The sequence below is a fragment of the Filicampus tigris genome, chromosome 14, assembly GCF_054856515.1.
Source record: "Filicampus tigris isolate MCC_2025a chromosome 14, RoL_Ftig_1.0, whole genome shotgun sequence".
Classification (NCBI taxonomy): domain Eukaryota; kingdom Metazoa; phylum Chordata; class Actinopteri; order Syngnathiformes; family Syngnathidae; genus Filicampus; species Filicampus tigris.
Window position 1 is genome coordinate 13,182,848 of NC_141230.1, and position 19,161 is coordinate 13,202,008.

Genomic DNA, 19,161 nt, shown 5'->3' on the forward strand with positions numbered 1-19,161 from the left:
CATCCAAGCGGTTTGTAAAACTTTGTGCTGTGCGGGGAAACATCTCATAAAAGCATGTAGTTACACGTGGGATTTTCCCTGCAGGAGCGAGTCAACACAGTCACCTCACATCTTTCTCAAATTAGTTGTGAACAGGGGGAAAAAGTTTCACCGAAGCGGCGGCAATGCCAGAAAACTATCAAATCCACAGCGATTCATTAATGAAAGTGTTTTTGGGCATTTTGGCTGCGATGGGGGGCTAAGTGACGGCATACAAGGGGGCTCTGACTGTGAGGATGGGGAGACTTGGTCTAAGCAGCTTTCTCATGTTTGGGGGGTAGAGGGCTTAATCCCCTGTCAGGGATGGGGAGTTGCTCTCTTCGCAGTACGGGCCGTGGGAGTCTCCTCCCCTGCCTCCACTCGGCTGACACTCACCCGCGGGCTGGCATTTTCCTAATGCCGTATCGCTTTCAACAAGCGGAAATAAAGTTAAACTGTCTCAAGGCGTCCGTTTGTCTCACTTTGAGTAATCTTCCGAGTGACAACTCTTACTTGTTTTGAGATTTTAGGCATGGTGCATAAAGCGGCCAAAAGCATGAGCGTTTATGTAACCAGTGACACAGAATGGTGGGAAACTAACAAACTCACAATGTGTCATAATTTCACCCTAAATGTCATTTAAAACGCTGTAAAGAAAAATCTGTCAGAAAAGTCTTCAAGTTTAAGGGGATAAAATCATAATAAGAGGAGGGGAAGTCATGGAAATAATGTACAAAGGATTAGGAGTCCGGGGAAATTCAGAATATTACAAGAAAAAGTCTTAATTTTACAAGAATTAGTGACAAAACTGCCAGTATCAGTACTCCTCCGTGGTCTTGTGTGTGTGTGTGTATTTTTATTATTATTATTTTTTTAAATAATTGAATAATTTTTTATTTTATTTTTATTTTTTTATTAAGTGATTTGTTTAGTAACATTTGGACTTCATTCCTGATATTTTGTTTCTTGTTGGCATGGTTACTCGTACTAAGATGACCCACTTCAGTGGTCTGAAATATTTTTGAACCAGTCTGGACATCTTTCACTTTTTCTTGTTGTCATTTTACAATACGAATGAACTTGTCAGTACTGTTAAGTGTGACATTTCCGTCAAAGAAAATATACAGTTGGGGGTGTGTATCTCTCTAATATAAGACGATTCAGTATGTATCTTGATATATTGGAAATTGAAACGATTCGATTCAGTTCAATTCGATGCACTCATCTTTTAAATCAAAACCGATTTTCCGATTCCAACTGTTTTTGTTACACACTATGATAAATATTGTGGGGCTCCAGATACATCTGGTTGTTCATCCACCATTTTTGCAGAGAATTTTGTTGTTGTCGGCAGAGAAACTACACTCTAATTCTGCTTCCATCTGCTGTGTGTATCAGAATGCATGAGAAAATCCTACTGTTCTACGATGGGATACGTCGGTCATCTAGTATAAGCGGTTGTATCTCGACTTATCGGCGAGCTTATGTTAATAACAAAAAGTAGTAAGTGGTGATAAGCTGACCTGTGGAATGATGGACATCTTCTGGCGGAGGGTGTGCAGACCAATGTCAGACGTGCGGAAGCCATCAATCATGATCCTGCCCTCGGGTTCTGCCAGGCGGAACAAGGCTGAGATCAGAGAGCTCTTACCAGCCCCGGTGCGTCCCACAATGCCCACCTACAGGGGATGGATAGAAAACTTAACTCACTCAACCAGAGAAATCCGCAAAAGAGACAAATTGCTCTCTTACTACTATAAATCACCGAGTTTTTTTTCTGGAGCTAGCCTGTCATGTCTATGAGAGAGAGGCCATGTCATTGGACATCTTGTTTGACCGTAGAACAAAAAAGAAGACTGATTGAAAGCAGTTATGTTATCCTCCAGTAGGGATGATATATACTGTTGTTTCTCTTTGTTTTGTGAAGTCTAACTGAAAGCCCACTGAAAAGGACAAGGACGAATGGGGTCGGAGGACGATAATTTTTCATGAATAAGTACGGAGGGACGAGGACGTAAGGGGAAATGCTTTATTTTCCCATCAAAAGCACGCTTTCGTTGTTGATATTTTACGTAATCAAAACACTATTCAGATGTTTGAGGCATCGCTACAGGAGAAGTTTTTAGCATAAAAGTCACTGCTGTGCATAAAATATATCTTTTCATTCAAAGCTTATTTTCTGCATTTATTTGGTCCAAAATAGGTGAAACAAACCCCTGTTCTATTGCTAATTTAAAAAAATGGAATACGGTAGAAACAACCTTTTTTGTGATTAAAAGAGGGGAGTCTAATCTTTGATTGGTAGTTTCTGTGTTTTACGCAGTCATAACATTTTGTGAGCCTTGAAAGATCAGTCAGAATGCTCTAAATTGTCTGGCACTTGAGGAGCTCTTTTTTTGAAAATGGCTGACACATTCAGATCGAGAGAGTTTGTTAGACTAAGTGTGATTGATGTTTGGTCTGGTCCATGAAAAGTGATCTTATGTGAAACGGATCTGGGATATAAAGAAGGTTGCAGACCACTGTATTGTAGGACACACAGGGTGGGGTTTGCCTCAGTGTTGCAATACTTGGAAATCCCCGTGTGTTTTGGTCGCGGTTGAGCTGTGTGTTTTCACACAATTCTCCAGAGGATGCGGGATATCAATGGCGGATGGTGGCATTTCTCACTCTAGTCTTACGGTTGTTTGTCACCTTCCATAGGCAGTGGGTAGCCACTGACCAAGTAATCCAGTTTGGTATGAAAATGTGTCATATTTGTGTCACGGCGAGTTGGAAAATCATCTTGTGACCTCAGTGAGGAATGCTGTAAATGAATGTGACTATATGAGTAAAATGCAGCAGAGAGCACCACCCCCCCTCCCGCCCTCAATCCTTTACCCTCCCCATGTGAGAGCCAGAACCTCCACACTTATCAACCTATTCATTGTGAAATCAGCCACCCTGCCCAAGCATAGCCATGCAAAAACACACCCCCTTGCATTAAACACAATCCCAATCATCCTCAACCATCTCCATCTCCTTTCCTTCTCTCTCCATACGCCTTCCCTCTCTCTCATAGTGAATAAACACTTGTCACCGGCAGGTAGCTCAAAATGCAAATGCGGACCGAATGGATCCACTCGAACAGTCTTAATTACAAGATATGTATTCCATGAATCACAAATGGTATAGTCCTGCAGAATCAGCCACACAATATGCTGTCCTTTAATAATTGATTGGCAAAGAATGCCACGTAACAATGAAGCACATCCCACCTTCCACACTAGCTGCATATCAAGCTGCGTCATGGGCTGTGCACACCAGTGAGAAAGATCTCACCTTTTGAAACAAGGACTATGATTATTTATAAGGAGCTTAACATTGTGTGGACCTCATTCCTTTGTACAGTGGAACCTCCAAAGTCAAACACGATCCATTCTGAAATGTTGCTTCACTTCCAAGTTGCTTTATTCAAGGAACAGATTTGCCCAAAACAAATAATGGAATGTTAAATCATTTGTTTCAAGCTCAAACTTCCATACACGTATAATGAGAAGGGACTGTATAATAAAATTAAAAGAAAGGAAAACTAGTTGTTGGAAATGGCAGACTATTGCTTGCCTAAATACTCTTAAGAACTGCGCTCGTGTTACGAGGTGCCCTTAGACATCAGAAACGGCATTCACGGAGTTGATCTTTAAGATGTTCACTGATCTGAAGTCTCGTGACATTTGATGACATCACACATGATGATCTTTTGAGACATATTTTTGTTTGTTTGGAGTTTCCACCGTATGTGGGTGTGTACCTTTTCTCTGGATGTGAAGGCCACAGTCAAGTCCTTGAGGACCAAAGGCTCACTGGCGCTGTAGGAGAAGTTGACTGAGTCAAACCTGATGGAGCCTCTCTTGGGCCAATCATGTGGCAGCATTGTGCCCGTCTCCCAGGGTGCTTCGCTCTTCAACTCTGCGTACTCTACCACCCTCTCCACGGATGTCATCTACAAAAAAAACTCAGTGAAATATGGTATTCAATTTTTCATCAAAAACATCCGCAGACACTTAACCACAATTCGTATGTGTCCTTAGAATTGTGTTCACGTAAGCTTTGTTTGAAAATTGTGCTTGAAGTGGTCTCACACCATATTCTCGATCTCCGCACTTTGTCTGACGCCCCACTGGAACATGCCCGTCAGTGTCACAGCATATGACAGGGCCAGACCAACGGCACCGGGGTCCATGTCTGCAATGAATAGACATATGATCAGATGTTGAGAAGGTGTCATATGGCTACAGAAGCCCATGTGGTACCATCACTGAAGTAAAGGCAGCCAAAAGCAGTAACGGTGACGAAAATGGAGCAAATCCCATCGAGGCGCGCGGCTAACCAGCGAGAGGTAGTCAGGAACAAGAACCAGGCCTCTGTCAGCAAACACGGATATTTCGTCACTGAATACATCCAAATCATTTAGAATTCAATGATTTGACATTCGTCTGAAGCAAGGGTACACACATACGGATGAATTTGAGCATTTTGTTTTTCCCCCTCCCACGCGTTAAAAGTCAGCATAGGCCTGGTGATTGGACGTCTGCAAAGCTTGACCTGAGTGATTATCCAGTGCTGAGGTGTGAGTTCAGCGATTTATTTATTTATTTATTTTTATCCCTCCAAGATCTGCTCAGAAAAGAGAGAGTCGTAAATATTAAATCTGTCGAATGTTTCTTTGTGTGTTGTTGACACTGAGTTCGTCCAAGCCCCAGACTCCCTGATTGTGACTTTAAACGGAACGATAGCCAATTAGGAATCGACCTGAAGCTTGCACTGTTGCCAGAACACAAATAGAGGAGCAATTGGGCGTGTCTCCCAAAACATTCTCGTCAATAAAAAATTAGAGGAGGAGTTTTAAACCACAATTAAGTTACTTTAGAGCTATACTGAGGGCTAATTTAAAGAGGGGAAAAGCAAAGATAATAATGTATGACACATGTTGTTGTTTATGCAGCATGAGAAAAAGCACAACCGAGCACCAAAACAGAGGCAATAGTTTTTCGATATGTTTCTTCCTAAATCCCATTGTTTGTGAACCGGGGAGTTCGTGAAACACGCTTCTGCTGCACTACTCTTTCTTCTTTGTATTTCCCAGCAGTCCGAATGGCTTGGGGCACCATGCAGCATCACACGGGTCAGTCGTGGTACTATGACAGACTTCCGGTTTGGGAATTGTGGGTCGGACTCGGGATGTGGTTATGTCTGGGGTGTGCCGTGTTGGTCATATCGAGTACGCCACATACTCACATACTCTAACAGCAAAAGAACACACGCGCTGATTTATTTCCTCATTATGTGTGAGGTCTCGCATTTTAAAAATCGGTATTTGTGTACCCCGCTTTGCTGAGTTGATAAAAAGTCCCGTGACCTGAGTGGAGGTCTTGGTAGTCATCAAACATCTCCTGAAACCTTTGCTGAACTTTAAATGCTCGGATGGTGCTCAGACCTTGCAAGGAAGAGGAGAGGTGGGAGAAGACGGGGCTCCTTGCTGCAGGAAATCAACAAAGACGCAAATTTAGCATTTCGACATACACAGTAAAAAAAAAAAATGCTCGGTTTGCACTTCCATCCCACTGCACTTTCATTTAAATAATGGACAGTGTTTCAATAGACCTCAGTAAAGCAAAGACTTAAAATGTTAGCTTGCGATATTCACAGCTTCTATATTAAAGCGTTTTATGGAAATGTTGCAATTCAGCTGTCTTTTGTTTGCATTTGTCAGGCTTACAAAGCCTAAATGTTTCCGCTTAAAAGCTTTATTCTTGAAGATGACACAAGCTATTGGACCAGTGTGCGTTTGGGCCTTTGCAACGCGGCATCCAAATAGGTGAACTCAAGCCCAGTCATGCCCACTTGGCATTTTCCCCATTGTACGTGATGTCATGAACTCCCGTCTCTTGAGGAAATTGCGTGTGGCCGAGTCAGAGGCCAGCGCCACCTTTAGCCTTTATGCTAATGACCGCGGAGCACCTCAATGGTCTATTAGCATTCCTGTGGTCCGTCTTTGTCTCCCACCACCAATAGACATGCCTACGCCCCCTAGCCCCAAAAAAAGAAAAAAAAAATAATACTGATAGCCTCCAAGCGCTTGATGTCCCTGGAGGTCTGAAGGTAGTAGCATCGCAAGCACAGGAAGACGGCAAAGAGTGGAACAAGCGGGATGAGGATCCAGGGCAGGACGATGGCGGACACTATGACCACACCGAGGACTTGCAGGAACACCTGAGGCGACAAGAAACAACAGCAACTTTTAATCTCTGTCTGCACGCCACCGCCATATAATAAGGTAGCAGCAGGCTAGGTGACTCACTGCATGCGTGGAAGGAAAACCACAGCAGCGCTAATTCTCACTTAGGAGCAAGTGAGAATTTAACACTTAACCACAACTCGTTTCCCAGCGGTGGAGCCTTCAACACCTCCGGCCCCTAAAGTGGAGGTGGCAGGCAAGAGGCCAGGCCACTATGACTGTCCACTCTTCAGCAAAAAAACACACTCTGTCCTCCACAACAACACAAATGACTCCTCAGCTGTGGCTATAGATCTAACACACTCACACCAACAATGACATTAAAACGTTATGATGACAGGTCAAAAATGATAAGCGCTTTTTGGTAGGGACGCTCCGATCGATCGGGCACCGATCGCGATCGGCCGATCTTCGTGAAAAATTACGTGATCGGAATATTCGATCAAAGCCTTTTATTGCCGATCAAAACATCCGATCACCCGCAGCTCATGCTTGACGAAATGGCAAAAAAGCTGATCTGTTACGTGACAGATACGTGACAACATCCCTCCGTCCAAAAGCATCCCTCGCGCCGCCCTGCACGCAACCGCCCGCGCCAGCTACATTGACTCCAATTGAAACGCGCCGCCAGAAAGGCTCCCTAACGCAGCCGCGCCTCCGCTGCGAGCAGAAGGGAGTGACGCAACACAAGTAAATAAATGGAAAAATATACAGATATTCCATGTGATCAGAATCGGTATCGGTGTCATAATACCTGATCGGAACATCCCTAGCTTTCAGTATTATGTATGCATTTTGGTAGGGGAGTAGGTGACAGTCATTTCATTTACCTGACACTTTTTATTCTTAATTTTTATTTGTATTACATTATAAAGAATAAATGAACGGCATGGTGAATAGTGGTTAGCACATCCGCCTCACAGTTCTAAGGTTCTGTGTTTGAATCTGGGTTTGGAGTTTGCATGTTCTCCCTGTACTAGTGTGGGTTGACTCGAAATTGTCGGGAGGTGTGAATGTAAGTATGACTGGTTGTTTGGCTATATGTACCCTGCGACTGGCTTTCCCCTCAGCCTTTTGCCCAAAGTCAGCTGCGATCTGCTCCAGCACACATGACACTAATGAGGATAAGCATTATCATGAATAGATGAAAGAATAATGAAAATACAATAAATATATTTTCAATCATTTTAAAAATCAATTAAATCAGATCTGTCAATAATATGTTCTATATAGTAGAATTTACACAGATCTGACCGGCTGGCTCAGCAGATATTTTTGCATTTCATACAAAATCGGCAATAGGTTGTGATGTCATAATTTGTCGATCGATCAATGATGTCATTGATCAGATCCGTAAAATAAGACAGAGTAAACACAATCTGGTTCACTCTATGGACATTCTGCGCTGCCATTGTTAGTAATCTAAGGTTTCTCAGCATTTACATTTGGATTTTTACTTGTTGTTTCCAATATTTTAAAATAGTTTTGGGAAGGGTGTTGTTTTTTCTCCCCGCATTTTATGTACTGAATGTTTATCAACGTTTTTGGGGGAATTGTTAGCAATTAATTATTTTTCCTCCTGATGCATTTCATGGGGCGTCAATTATACACAAATTTTGGCTATTCATGGGCCGGGCCGGTCCCAATGCCCTGCAAATAGCATGGGTCGACTGTAAGGTCAATAAACTAGCCGTTGAAATTGGATGCAGTGGTCCATCTTCTGATTGGATCAGTGATCCAATTATCGTTTTTTTGTAGTTTTGTTTTTAACTCAGTGATCGTCTTCAAAATCCTGATTGTATAAAGCAAACTGTATAGGCACAGTATTTTAAAATAAGAATATACAGTAAATTAATTCCATTTCCGCCAGTAAAATGTAAACACAGATACAAAACAAAATACCAAAACAAAAACGATTACCTTTCATTTGAGCCCTGCGATTAGTATAAGTAAGAATTCTTGTGCAATTTCTGAAGTTTCTGACAACAGATGCTTCTGCCTGACTAATCAAAGTGACAACTCATACTCCTCAAGAGACAATCTTGGAGATTAGTATTACGCTGCTGCCTCTCACCCAGACAGCATCTTAATTACAGGAGACTATCTGTATTTAGGCACACATTTAAGCGTGATCACTTTTGGAGTCTTTTTTTTTTTTGTTTTGTTTTTTTTTTGTGATGAAAAGCCCCTCTATTTCATTTGCGGGTCAGATAAGAGGGTATTACCAGTGGAACCACCGGCGTGGTGGAGCCCACACAATCAAGCGGGGAGTGGAAACTACGAAGCACATCCGATCCCGAGAATTTCACACTACATAAGTTTCAATCTGAGCCTTGATGGAAGGCTAGCAGACTGCGGAGAGAGATGGCACACAGGCCATTACTGCGCGCTATCTGGCCTCCTTTCCTTGAGGGCAACACACATGAAGTGAACAAATATCTCCCCGCACCCCTCTTTACATCACGCTAACTGCCGTAGTTCATTTCAATTCTAATTGGGCCCATTTCACTCGGGATCGCCGAGGTCCGAGCCTGGGCGCCTTATCTGACGGCAGGGGTCATCAAAGGGGACGCATGAGGAAAAGGAAGCATTAGATAGCAGCCCTCGCTCCTCCTGCTCCCCCTGGGCCTTTTCTGTCGCCATGTCCACCCGTTTGATGTCATCCATTTTGCCCGGTCTGCCGCTTATCGTGTCAGCATCGGGAACACGGCGGCTCCCGCCCACCACTACACAAAGATGACTCCGATAAGTCATCCTCACCCTCTCGGGCCGCAGCCATATCTCGCCGGCGAAGCCACACAGGAACAGAAAACTCCCAAAGCCACATCCCGTCGCACATAAAAGTGGGTAGATGGAAGAAAGGTTGAGTGTACAAATAAAGAATTAGCGCTAATTGCTCTATAGCGAGGAAAAGAAAGCCACCGCACGCATGTGATTGACTCATTCAAGCACAACTGCTGTGCGCAAAGTCCATTCAGATCCCCGCAGACCCTAATTGCTGTATTTGCTTTGGCGATACCATCACCTCTTTGATGTCGCAATAAATGGAGAAAATTGAAGTTAATCGTCATATTTGTTTGGGGCAGTGATAGCGCGCGGCAAAGTAAACACTTGGCTTTTAATGAAACATCCCTGCAGACACAAGGAGGTGGCCCGCTCACTTCAGCCTCCTTTTGCTCCCCTTTTATTTACTGACAGTGCCGTGCTTGCCACTGGGAAAAAAGTGCAAACAAAACAGGAAATGAGGGGAAAGCACGGCAAAGAAAACTCCTCAAAAGAAGTCCTCTGTCATTGCCGGGTTTTTTTGTTTTTTTCTCCACACTTTCCCTGACAGAGCGGCACAAATAAGCTGCAAGGGTCAGTGGTACTGAAACAAAACGGCGCTGTTCTACTCGGAGTCTGGAACAATGGAGGTGACCCAATCCATTCTGCTCTGTCTTTGGGCTTTATTTCAGCATTAAATGCCCAGATGCGGCCGCCTTTCTTTGGGAGAAATGACTGTGGACACCTCCTTCACATTTTGTCCTTCTGGGCCATATTCACTTCATAAAGCTGCAGTCAATGTGTTTTGTTGGGTGATGAGTAGAGGCTGACACATACTGCGGTGGTCTCGGTCCCTGTCTACATTGGTGGCTCAAGTAGTCCTTGGATTAGGGTCTTTGTGTGCTGTGAAAAGGTAAAAGAAGTCACTTATTTGGGCTCAGTCAAGCTGCTGATTTCCAACCCCATCGTGGAAATAAGAGAAAGGCTTTGAAATGCGCTCTCCCCAATGCTCCAACTATAAATCATTTGTGCCCACCATTCAGTCATCCCGCCTTTCTCCTCCTTCGCGACACAAAACACATTTTTAACGACATAGGAGTGCAGTGATTGGTGAATCGCTCACCGATGCAAACGCCGCAGACTGAGAGCCCAGGATTCATCATTCTGACACATGGGGAGGTTTTTGGGGCGAGGCTGAGATGGTGTAAAAGGAAGTTCCCAGGCTTGAGGGACCCCCTGAGTGCCTCCCAGCCTGGGTGAGTGTGAGTCACATCAGATGAGATGCTGGACCCAAGTATCAGAGGACCACACGTGCACACTGGGAGCATCTCTGGACGATGCTATCCATCAAAGGACCATATGTGTCACTGACCATCTACTCACCTTAGATGCTACCAGGATACCTTGATTTATTGCGGTATGTCTACCATTTTTCGGCACATGTCAATTTGTGCTTTCAGTATGAGCAATTAAGGTGAGGCATTATTTACTGTACTCAGATTCTCGCTCTCCGCTGTGGGGTTCGGACCTATGGATGATTTAGTCTTCAGCTCACCTAACGTGCATTGTGTACCCAGCCAAAACTCACACAGGCATCGGGGAGGACATGCAAAGTGCACACAGGAAGGCCCGAGCTCGAATCTAAACCTCCAACATCAGAACCGTAAGGCAGTTGTGCTAACTACTCAACTACAGTGCCACCCCTGGAGAGATATTCGCCATAATTGCTCCGATAGGCACTAGCTAACCACATCCCTCACTCTAAAAACAGGTGGGTTAAAAATAATAGTATCTGGGATCAAAAATGGACCGATCCACTACTTGGGTCAACTTGACCCAACTTTCCGGGTTGGGTAGTTTTGTACAAATCAACCCCAAAAATGTCTTCTTCGCAAGGAGGTGGGTCCAATTGTCCCAATTGGTGGTCCATTTTTGACCCAAAGTTGTGTTGGGCCAAAAGTAGGACGGAAAATGGGTGACTAGAATAAACTTAAATGACTTACTTACTTTAAATGAGAGGTAAGAATTGATTGTTGATTAACTTAATCACTTCCTCACAAACGTTATCAAACATGTCTGACGTCCCAGGTTTCTCCAACTTTGTACAAATTTGTAGTTTTTTTGATGCTGTCGTTAAAAAAATGCACAGTTATGATCTATGGGGATGTATGATGTCACAAGCTTCTTACATCTCCACACAGGAGCATCTCCTTTCCTTTCCCAAAGTAACTTAAACAGCGCCCGAAGCTGTGCGGTGCATTCTTGACTTGTTCTGTCACCGGGGCGGTGAAGAACCAGAGAAGAGCCGGTGAAATCCCATCCCGCAGCACTGGCGGTTACGTCAGCACTTCTCATATCCCACAAAGCCGCTGAAGAAGCCTGACACACAATGTGCCGCAATGCACGGACGCACACACACTCAGCAACAAAAAGAAAAAAGATCCACCCGCCAGTGTTTTTAAACAATAGCCATCTTCGCTCTGTGTTTGCGAGTGTCCTCTGTGCTCAGTTGGTGTCTATAGCACGATGAACAAACACATCAGCCATTTTCTCTCTAATGATGACCGCAGGCATTTCTGTTGTAATGCATGAATTAGGAGGCAATTTGTACGCTTTTATTTGCATTCAATGAAAACTTTCAACTACAGTTATGGCAGGATGAGTTTGCAGGAACGCTTCAAATGCGCTTTAGCAAAACTATTTGCACACCTGCCTGTTGTGCAGGAAAGAAAAAACATCACACAGGATACCAAACTAGCGATAAGTATTCGCATTGTGAAAGTAACATTTGACCACATCACATCAACAACACATTTGGACGTTAAAATGAATAGTCTAGGTTGTATCTCAGCGGCCAACTCATCAGTTGGGTAAGACTATAAACGTCTAAATCCAGCTCATGCTCCCTCTTAGTGGGCAAACAATCCAACGGTTGGTGAATTCTGCTTCACACTGATGGTAAGTGCCCACATCGAAGGATCAAAACGCGATGCTACGAACGCTTGGCCGCCACAAAAAAAGCTAGATAAAGCGTACCACCTAGCAGAGCAAAGCTGTTATCCATATTCAATTTAAGGAGACCAGTGAGCCAATCAGAGTGAAGCTTATTTACACATTGAATATTAACGAGACATCCAGCCATCACATCTGCCAGGGTGATTTTGATCAACTTGAATAAATTGAAAAAGGGCATTTCCAACCCAAATGAACGTGTAAACATAAAAGGACATCAAACAATAATAATTATAAAACACAATAAAATAAAATAAGTGTGGCATGGGACCTAAAATGGAGTTTGCTTGTGGGTTAAAAAAAAAACGGGCTTTCTTCAAACTTTTTCCAGTGAATTCAAAGCATGGACTCTTTCCAGTCAGGGGGTCATTCAGACTTTTATCCCAATCCGTGATTGATTAATGAGCTGACTATTTGTATATCCTTCATACTTACGTTCATAGCAAGTGTGACTTGATCAAGAGTTCTCATAGCAAGTCCTGCACTGAAAGACTCCCCCTCTCCACAACCCCCTTATTGTCCTGCCCCCCCCCCCCACCCCCCCCCGCTCTGCCCCCTCTGTGAAAACAGAGGCAACCCGGGATTTAAAGGTCAAGTCCGCACAAAAGCTAACAGTCCACAAAGCCTGAGGTGTTTTTAATTGACATTTCTGCCTTTGTCGCTTGGCTGTAAAGAGGGGAGAGAAGACGACGACTCTTTTCAATATACTAAATTACTGCAAAATAAGACCTGTTTAAAAAATAAATAAATAAATAACTAGGTCCCGTTGGGTGTAACCAGGTTGAGGGAATCCCCTTGTTAGGTGGGCATGAGGGTGGTGCTGCTAAAGTGCTTACTTCACCATAAAAGGGGAGGCTCTGGTGCAAATCCCCTCACAGAAAACGGGCTCTCCCTATAGAGGGAGATAAACCAGTTAGGGCTTTGTTTATGAAGTTTCACTTTATTCCTGCCTGACAACCATTTAGACAAAGACTATGGGGGGAAATGTTCTCCCAGGAATGAGCAACAATAGTCAGGATCAGCAGCTTTTCTGTGCAGCTAATGCTTTGATTTAAAGAGAAGAGGGGGCGAGAAGGGAACCTTCCTTCCTTCCTTCCTAAAAGCATTAATGATCTGTGGAAACACCTGCAAACAAGAACAGAAAGTAGCCCAAACAATAGAGCTTTGTCCAAAATAGGGAGTTCCAAACTCAAAAGGTGCTCAAGACACAAATTCGGGATGCTCCCCGGGCGGAAAACTACAAAATGATACTGGTAAATATAAATGAATGCTGAAGAACACCGCGGACATGAATATGATACAAAAACACGAAGGCCCTTTGCCAAAATATTGTCCCAGCGCAGTAAAAAAAGCGGACTTAATTCATACTTCAGTGTTGGAGACCCAATAAAAACTGACTTGGGATCTGTTTTTGGAACCCCTTGTCTAAAATATGCCATATTTATCATGCTGTCATTTCATACTGTTTTCTCTGTAAATAATGTCTCCTGAATCAACCTGTACACTTGTTGACAACGCTATTGACAATAACCAGTGCGATTGTCCAGTTGGGTCAGGTGTGAGGCGTACAGGGGTTTTTAACTTGCGGCCTTGTCGACTTTCACTGCTTTCAGCGTTGCCGGCGGGCCCTTCTCTCAACTTATTATTTTACTTTTGCCAGGATTCAACTTATCAAAATGAGTGGACAAAAAGCTTTTGTGCATGCGATCTTTTGTGCTTTCAGCATTTTAAGATGGCTTTTGTCTAGCGGGAGATGGGTATCTGCCACAAACATCACTCAGGCATTGTGGAGGGGGGGATTCGTTTTCAGCACGCCTTTGTTCCATTCTTTGGCCCGAACCAAGGAGCCACGCCTGCTCCTCTACCTCCAATTGTGCTGCGAACATTCCCCTCTTTGTGGAGCGAGGTGCATGAGCTGGCGCATCTCCGCGGGCTTTCGTGGGAGATGGTGACGGTAACTTAACCTGGTTCTGCATCGGGGTGGCCCTTGGCTACCGGGCCCAAGACGAGCGGTGCAATAGGCCAATTGTGTCAAGAGAGCCAAGTGCCACTAAGATTATACAGTAGGTATACTAGGCTCGAAATAATCGGTTTGGCATTGCAATTTGCGAGGTAAAATTAGCGTTTTGCCCCTCATCAAAACATACCGAATAGCAAAACTCAGAATCAACCGCCGAGATGGAGGTGGAGCAACGCGCCATTTGAAGGGCGAGGCTCGAATAGCTCTGTGCCGCAGCAGCTAACAATGAGCTTCCGCTGGCTGCTGCTGCTGCTGCTGCTGCGGCTAACCACGTTATGGAGTCTCCTAAGCCCAATGAGTCAGTAATCGCCTCAGTGCCTCCATGCCGATGAATAAGCTTCACTTCTCTTCTGACAGATCTTGGACCCGCGAAGGGATGACAAGGAAAGATGGAGAAGCCATGCTAATTGCTAAGCTAACCTAAGACCGACAGCTAGTGCGTTTAACACCGGAATTAATTGCTTGCGTGATTGAGTAAGTCTAATATATATAAATAATATATATAATAATATATAATATAAATAAGTGTGTGGAGAGAGAAAAAAGTGCTAAACAGAACCGCAACCGGAAACGAATTAAATTACGCCATACAACAACTTGGAAGAGTTAATATAGTATAAAATATTTATATTAGTTATATTATTTGGTTTTTTTTCTCAATAGGTGTTTTGATTCTGACTTTTAAGGTCTGCACAATGAATGTTCTCAAATTACATTACTACATTACAATAGTAATTATATATATATATATATATATATATATATATATATATATATATATATATATATATATAAATCTATTTAGTTTTGCTTCTAGAAAAAAAGAAAGAAAGACAAAAAAATCATTTCTCCTACCAAACGTGTCTGTACGGGTCATTGAAAACTCTTAATTGTCCATAGCTGAGAATTTGAGCGTGAATGGTTGTTTGTCTTTTCGTATTTGTCATGTAACTGGCTTGCGACCAGTCAAGGGTGGCCCTTGCCTCTTGCCCCCCCAAAAAGCTAGGACAGACTCCAGCTCACCCCTCATCCTAATGAGGAGTACGTTCAGTCTTCAGTGATCTAAACCACAGTTATATAAAAATGCATGTTCTTAAAAAAATCACAGTGTTTGTGGCAGCATAGCCTTAACTGTCTCCCTTCCCCTGTGGCCATGCGTGCAGCTCCACCCCTGCAAACACGTCCTCGTTTCCTCTCCACACCTCGTCCTTGTCATCCCCTCCCCACTGTTTTCCTCCATATCAGAGCCATCATCCTTTGTCCTTTATTTCCTCTCTGCCACCTTTTTTCTTTCCCAATCACTTGCTTAGGCTGCGTACACATTCTGTGAAGAGGCCGCCCGTGTTGTGTCGCACTATGGGAGCCACGCCCCCGCACCCCCAGCCTATGAGGCACTTTTATTAAATCTGCGAAGGCGCTGGGCCGCGCTGGCAGGTAATCCCACAGTAATTGTTTCCAGATTAGGGGACGCGCACCACAAAGCAGGTTTAGCCAGGCATGAAATGGCCTCCCCGCGCTGCAGCGCCAGCAAGCAAACCTGGCGAGGTGAGACTCACCTGGGTGAAGTCCACAAACGTCCATGGAAGCAGAGAGTCCAGGTTGCCGATGTCTTTGGAAAACCTGTTGAGGATTCTTCCTGTGGAACCGCGCCACACAAAAGAACACATGAAAACAGATGTTTAACATAAAGACATCATAACATACAGTAATAATATCCAATACAAATACTTTTGCTTGCCTACAGAGACAATAATGTTGTGATGAAGACTTATTCAGTCGTTCTATACAGCTTGTCCTCGTTTGGATCGCTGGTGAACTGGAGCCTGCACTGCTTACTAATTGCTGGGCACATGTCTATTAGACAAGCAGCCATGGGCAATTTAGAGTCTTCACTGACCCTAACAAGGATGTTTTAGGATTCGGAATTTGCGAGGAAGCAGGAGAGAAAACCTGCGGAGCACATTCAAACTCCAGAGCCTTACCGAGATTTGAATCATCGTCTTTGAGGCAGACGTGCCCATGCTGCCAGTATCCTTCTTTCATTATATTCAGGTGTATCACTCAATTTCGTCATGGATTGGCTGGGGGGGAGTATCACATAATTTGACTGTCTCAAAAGTGAGTCATTTTGGGTCAGTTTGGAGTCACAAATTCAAAAATATTATGACCCGAACTAAATAACCAGCCCTATTACTACAAGCAATATGCAGTATAAATAATACAAAATACAATACAACATATACTGTATACAATGTACTAGCTGCAGCCATTATAAATACTACTGTACAGTGTTTTGTCTGTATTGCCAGCCGAGACAAGTGTATCACAATTGAACATAAACATTGCTAAATCGGTGGTGGGGGGCACTTATCTCCTTCAAACAATGACTCATTATTTGTTTTCTATTTCATGATGAATCTCTCAGCAGAATACGTGCAGGGGGCTTTTGTCAGGGAACAAAATGTGGTGGTGGAGGGGGCAACACAAACTGCCTGTCTGCCTTTTTCTTGTTTTGACTGGCAGCGTCATTGACATTAATTGAGCTGCCTCCAATCTGCTCAGGTGTTCATTATTTCAAATGGCGCTTTGCATTCTTTTTCTTCCTTTATTGTTGGCACAGAGCACGTGATGATATCCTCCACTGGCTCTCGCAAACTGTTTACTGCAGGGTCACTGAAACTGACAATCCCCATGCCACTCTGCCTTAAAGCTTTCTTTATTTCACCATGATGGCGTTTCTCTGGCAGAAAAAGACCCCCCAAAAAACTAACAATAAAACAAACAAACAAAAACACCCATCCATCCATTATCCATACCGCTTATCCTCACAAGGGTCGCGGGCGTGCTGGAGCCTATCCCAGCTGTCTTCGGGCAGTAGGCGGGCGACACCCTGAATTGGTTGCCGGCCAATCCAAACAAAAACAACAACAACAACAACAACAAAATAATAAAAAAAAAACAATAACAGTGCCACCTGTAACAATGTTGCCTTCACTCGTCACTGAACAATACAACTGGAACAGAATCAATATCACAAAAAAATCGCATCGCAGTGTGTGGGCAAAATTATTAAAGTATATAATAGAAATCCCTCATTATTTACAAAACGGGGACACTTAGGACATTTCCTTTTCACATTAGCTGTCATGGTACTGTATCGATAACAACCAACCCATACTGATACTGTCTAAGGGAGGGACACATATGACGATGTAATAATGCTATCTCATGGTGCGGTATTGATACATCAATTTAAGATAGTGATACTGTCTTGGGGTGGGATAAATGTCAATGTCCTCACCATTGTTGTCCATCATAGTTTAGTGTGTAGTTGTCAACATAAATCGATTAATCGACAACTAATCCACCATCACATTAATCGACAAGTATTTTGACAATCGAGTAATCATTTAGAGCTAGTTTTCAACTTAAAATTGTCAAAATCCTCTGTTTTCAGGCTCTACAATTATTCGCCGAATTATTTCTGTAGTCCTTAATGAGAGCAGACTGGTTATTTTTTGTTTAATCAAAATAAGACATTTGCAAACATGGCCGAACCCAAAACAACTGAATCGGTTTAAAAAAAAGTTGTTGTTTAGTTCTTTTTTTTTTAATCACTAAATAATTCCAAATAACACCAAATAAACAATACCAAATAAACAACAATACTGTTGGGTTTGTCACACAAACCTAGGCTGGTGTAGTCCTAACCAAGCCTCGTTGCATGAACTGATGAAAAAAAATATATATATATTATTAGGAGTTACTCTGCAAATCCCACCCCTACTAAGCAAGCAAATATGTTTTGAGGTGTGTGCATGATTTAAGAAGGCGGAGAGAGGGAGGTGAATGTGGGAGTGTGTGGCCCGCTGGTGGAGCCATGGCACCACTGACCTAAAAGTTGCCTCCCAGTCACTGCTATGGAGGTGGGCCCTGTAATCACCTCTCTCCACGGCTGTAAGCGGCTTACAGCTTTATCCAAAATACCGCTCCCGCCTAAAAACATGCATGCGGACGAGGCCGGGCTGCTGCATAACAGCCATTGCATAAACCCCGCCAAAGCATTATTCCCCGCAACGAGCCAGCAATGCTCCAAATCAGCGATGATTCAAAGTCAAGTGGCGTAAGCATGTTGTACACTCGGAGGCAGACTAATCGTATTCACAGTGTGAGTGGCCCTTTAGCATACAGACATCCCGAGGGGAGGGTTCAAATAAGCGGGTACAGAGGCCGCCGCCGCTGCTGCTACTATGCTAGCAACCAATCTTCTTCCTTTAGCCTGGAAAAACGGCTTGTCAAAGCGCGTTTGTGCGGGATCCAATAATATTTTATGTAATGTTACTGTCTAAGCCACAGATGACCCAAATTCTTGCAAGCCTTGAACAAACAATGCCAGTGAGAAAGGGATATGTTTCTACCGGTTACATCATGCGACGCTCCGAGGCTCCTAAAGCAGCAGACATCAGTCAGCTATCAGCTGTTTGACATGACAAGCGGCTCTGTTAACAGAGACGGGATGAGGTATAGATCCTCCACTATAGAGCGGATGCATTACGGTGATGCGGTTACGTGAATGGAAATGCCTGTGAGGTGAGATCAGCGCGGGACAATGGCTTCAATCACTGGGTGCTTGTCAACAATATCAGCTATTGTGCCAAAACGGCTATCAGTATTTCAGCCATATACAGTAGTATCAAACCATTTCTCATGCTTTTAAGACACCAGCCGTGATTTGCACCACTTTTCTAGGCTCAGGAAATATCACGCCCTCCCAGCTCAGGTGGAGATATCAGTTGAGCGGACCCGACCCCCCCCCATCACATTTAAAGAAGTGGAACAGTGGGGTCCGGCTCGAGCAAGGTGTGTGGCAAATCGCTGTTCCCTGTAAACATCGCGATAAGGGAGCAACTCCGCGTGTGGGCACCGGCACACTTAGTGAGGGCTTTTTCAGACAGCAAAGTGCAATAATGTCGGAATACTGAGAAGTGAGGGTGTAGTGCGATCGGGGGGGGGCGTGGGGGGCTGCCAAGGCTGGAGGTGGCACAGCTCACCTGCACTTTCCATGAAGGGC

General features: G+C 43.8%; 2 protein-coding genes across 15 annotated transcripts in view; one reads left to right on the forward strand and one right to left on the reverse strand.

The window, feature by feature from the left end:
- Positions 1–19,161, forward strand: part of LOC147136421 (claudin-10-like) — a 108,791-nt gene that overhangs the window by 67,061 nt on the left and 22,569 nt on the right. The gene's annotated exons all lie outside the window — the stretch shown is intronic.
- LOC147136423 (ATP-binding cassette sub-family C member 4-like) overlaps positions 1–19,161 on the reverse strand; it is a 44,915-nt gene that overhangs the window by 9,709 nt on the left and 16,045 nt on the right. For all 3 annotated transcript variants that reach the window (XM_086051526.1, XM_086051524.1, XM_086051525.1), the window contains exons 20-26: positions 15,647–15,726; positions 6,120–6,270; positions 5,417–5,536; positions 4,311–4,421; positions 4,142–4,242; positions 3,809–4,000; positions 1,542–1,697 (exon numbers count right to left, since the gene is read on the reverse strand). In XM_086051526.1, the coding sequence (XP_085907652.1) occupies positions 1,542–1,697; positions 3,809–4,000; positions 4,142–4,242; positions 4,311–4,421; positions 5,417–5,536; positions 6,120–6,270; positions 15,647–15,726 (911 nt within the window). The remainder of the gene's footprint in view (positions 1–1,541; positions 1,698–3,808; positions 4,001–4,141; positions 4,243–4,310; positions 4,422–5,416; positions 5,537–6,119; positions 6,271–15,646; positions 15,727–19,161) is intronic.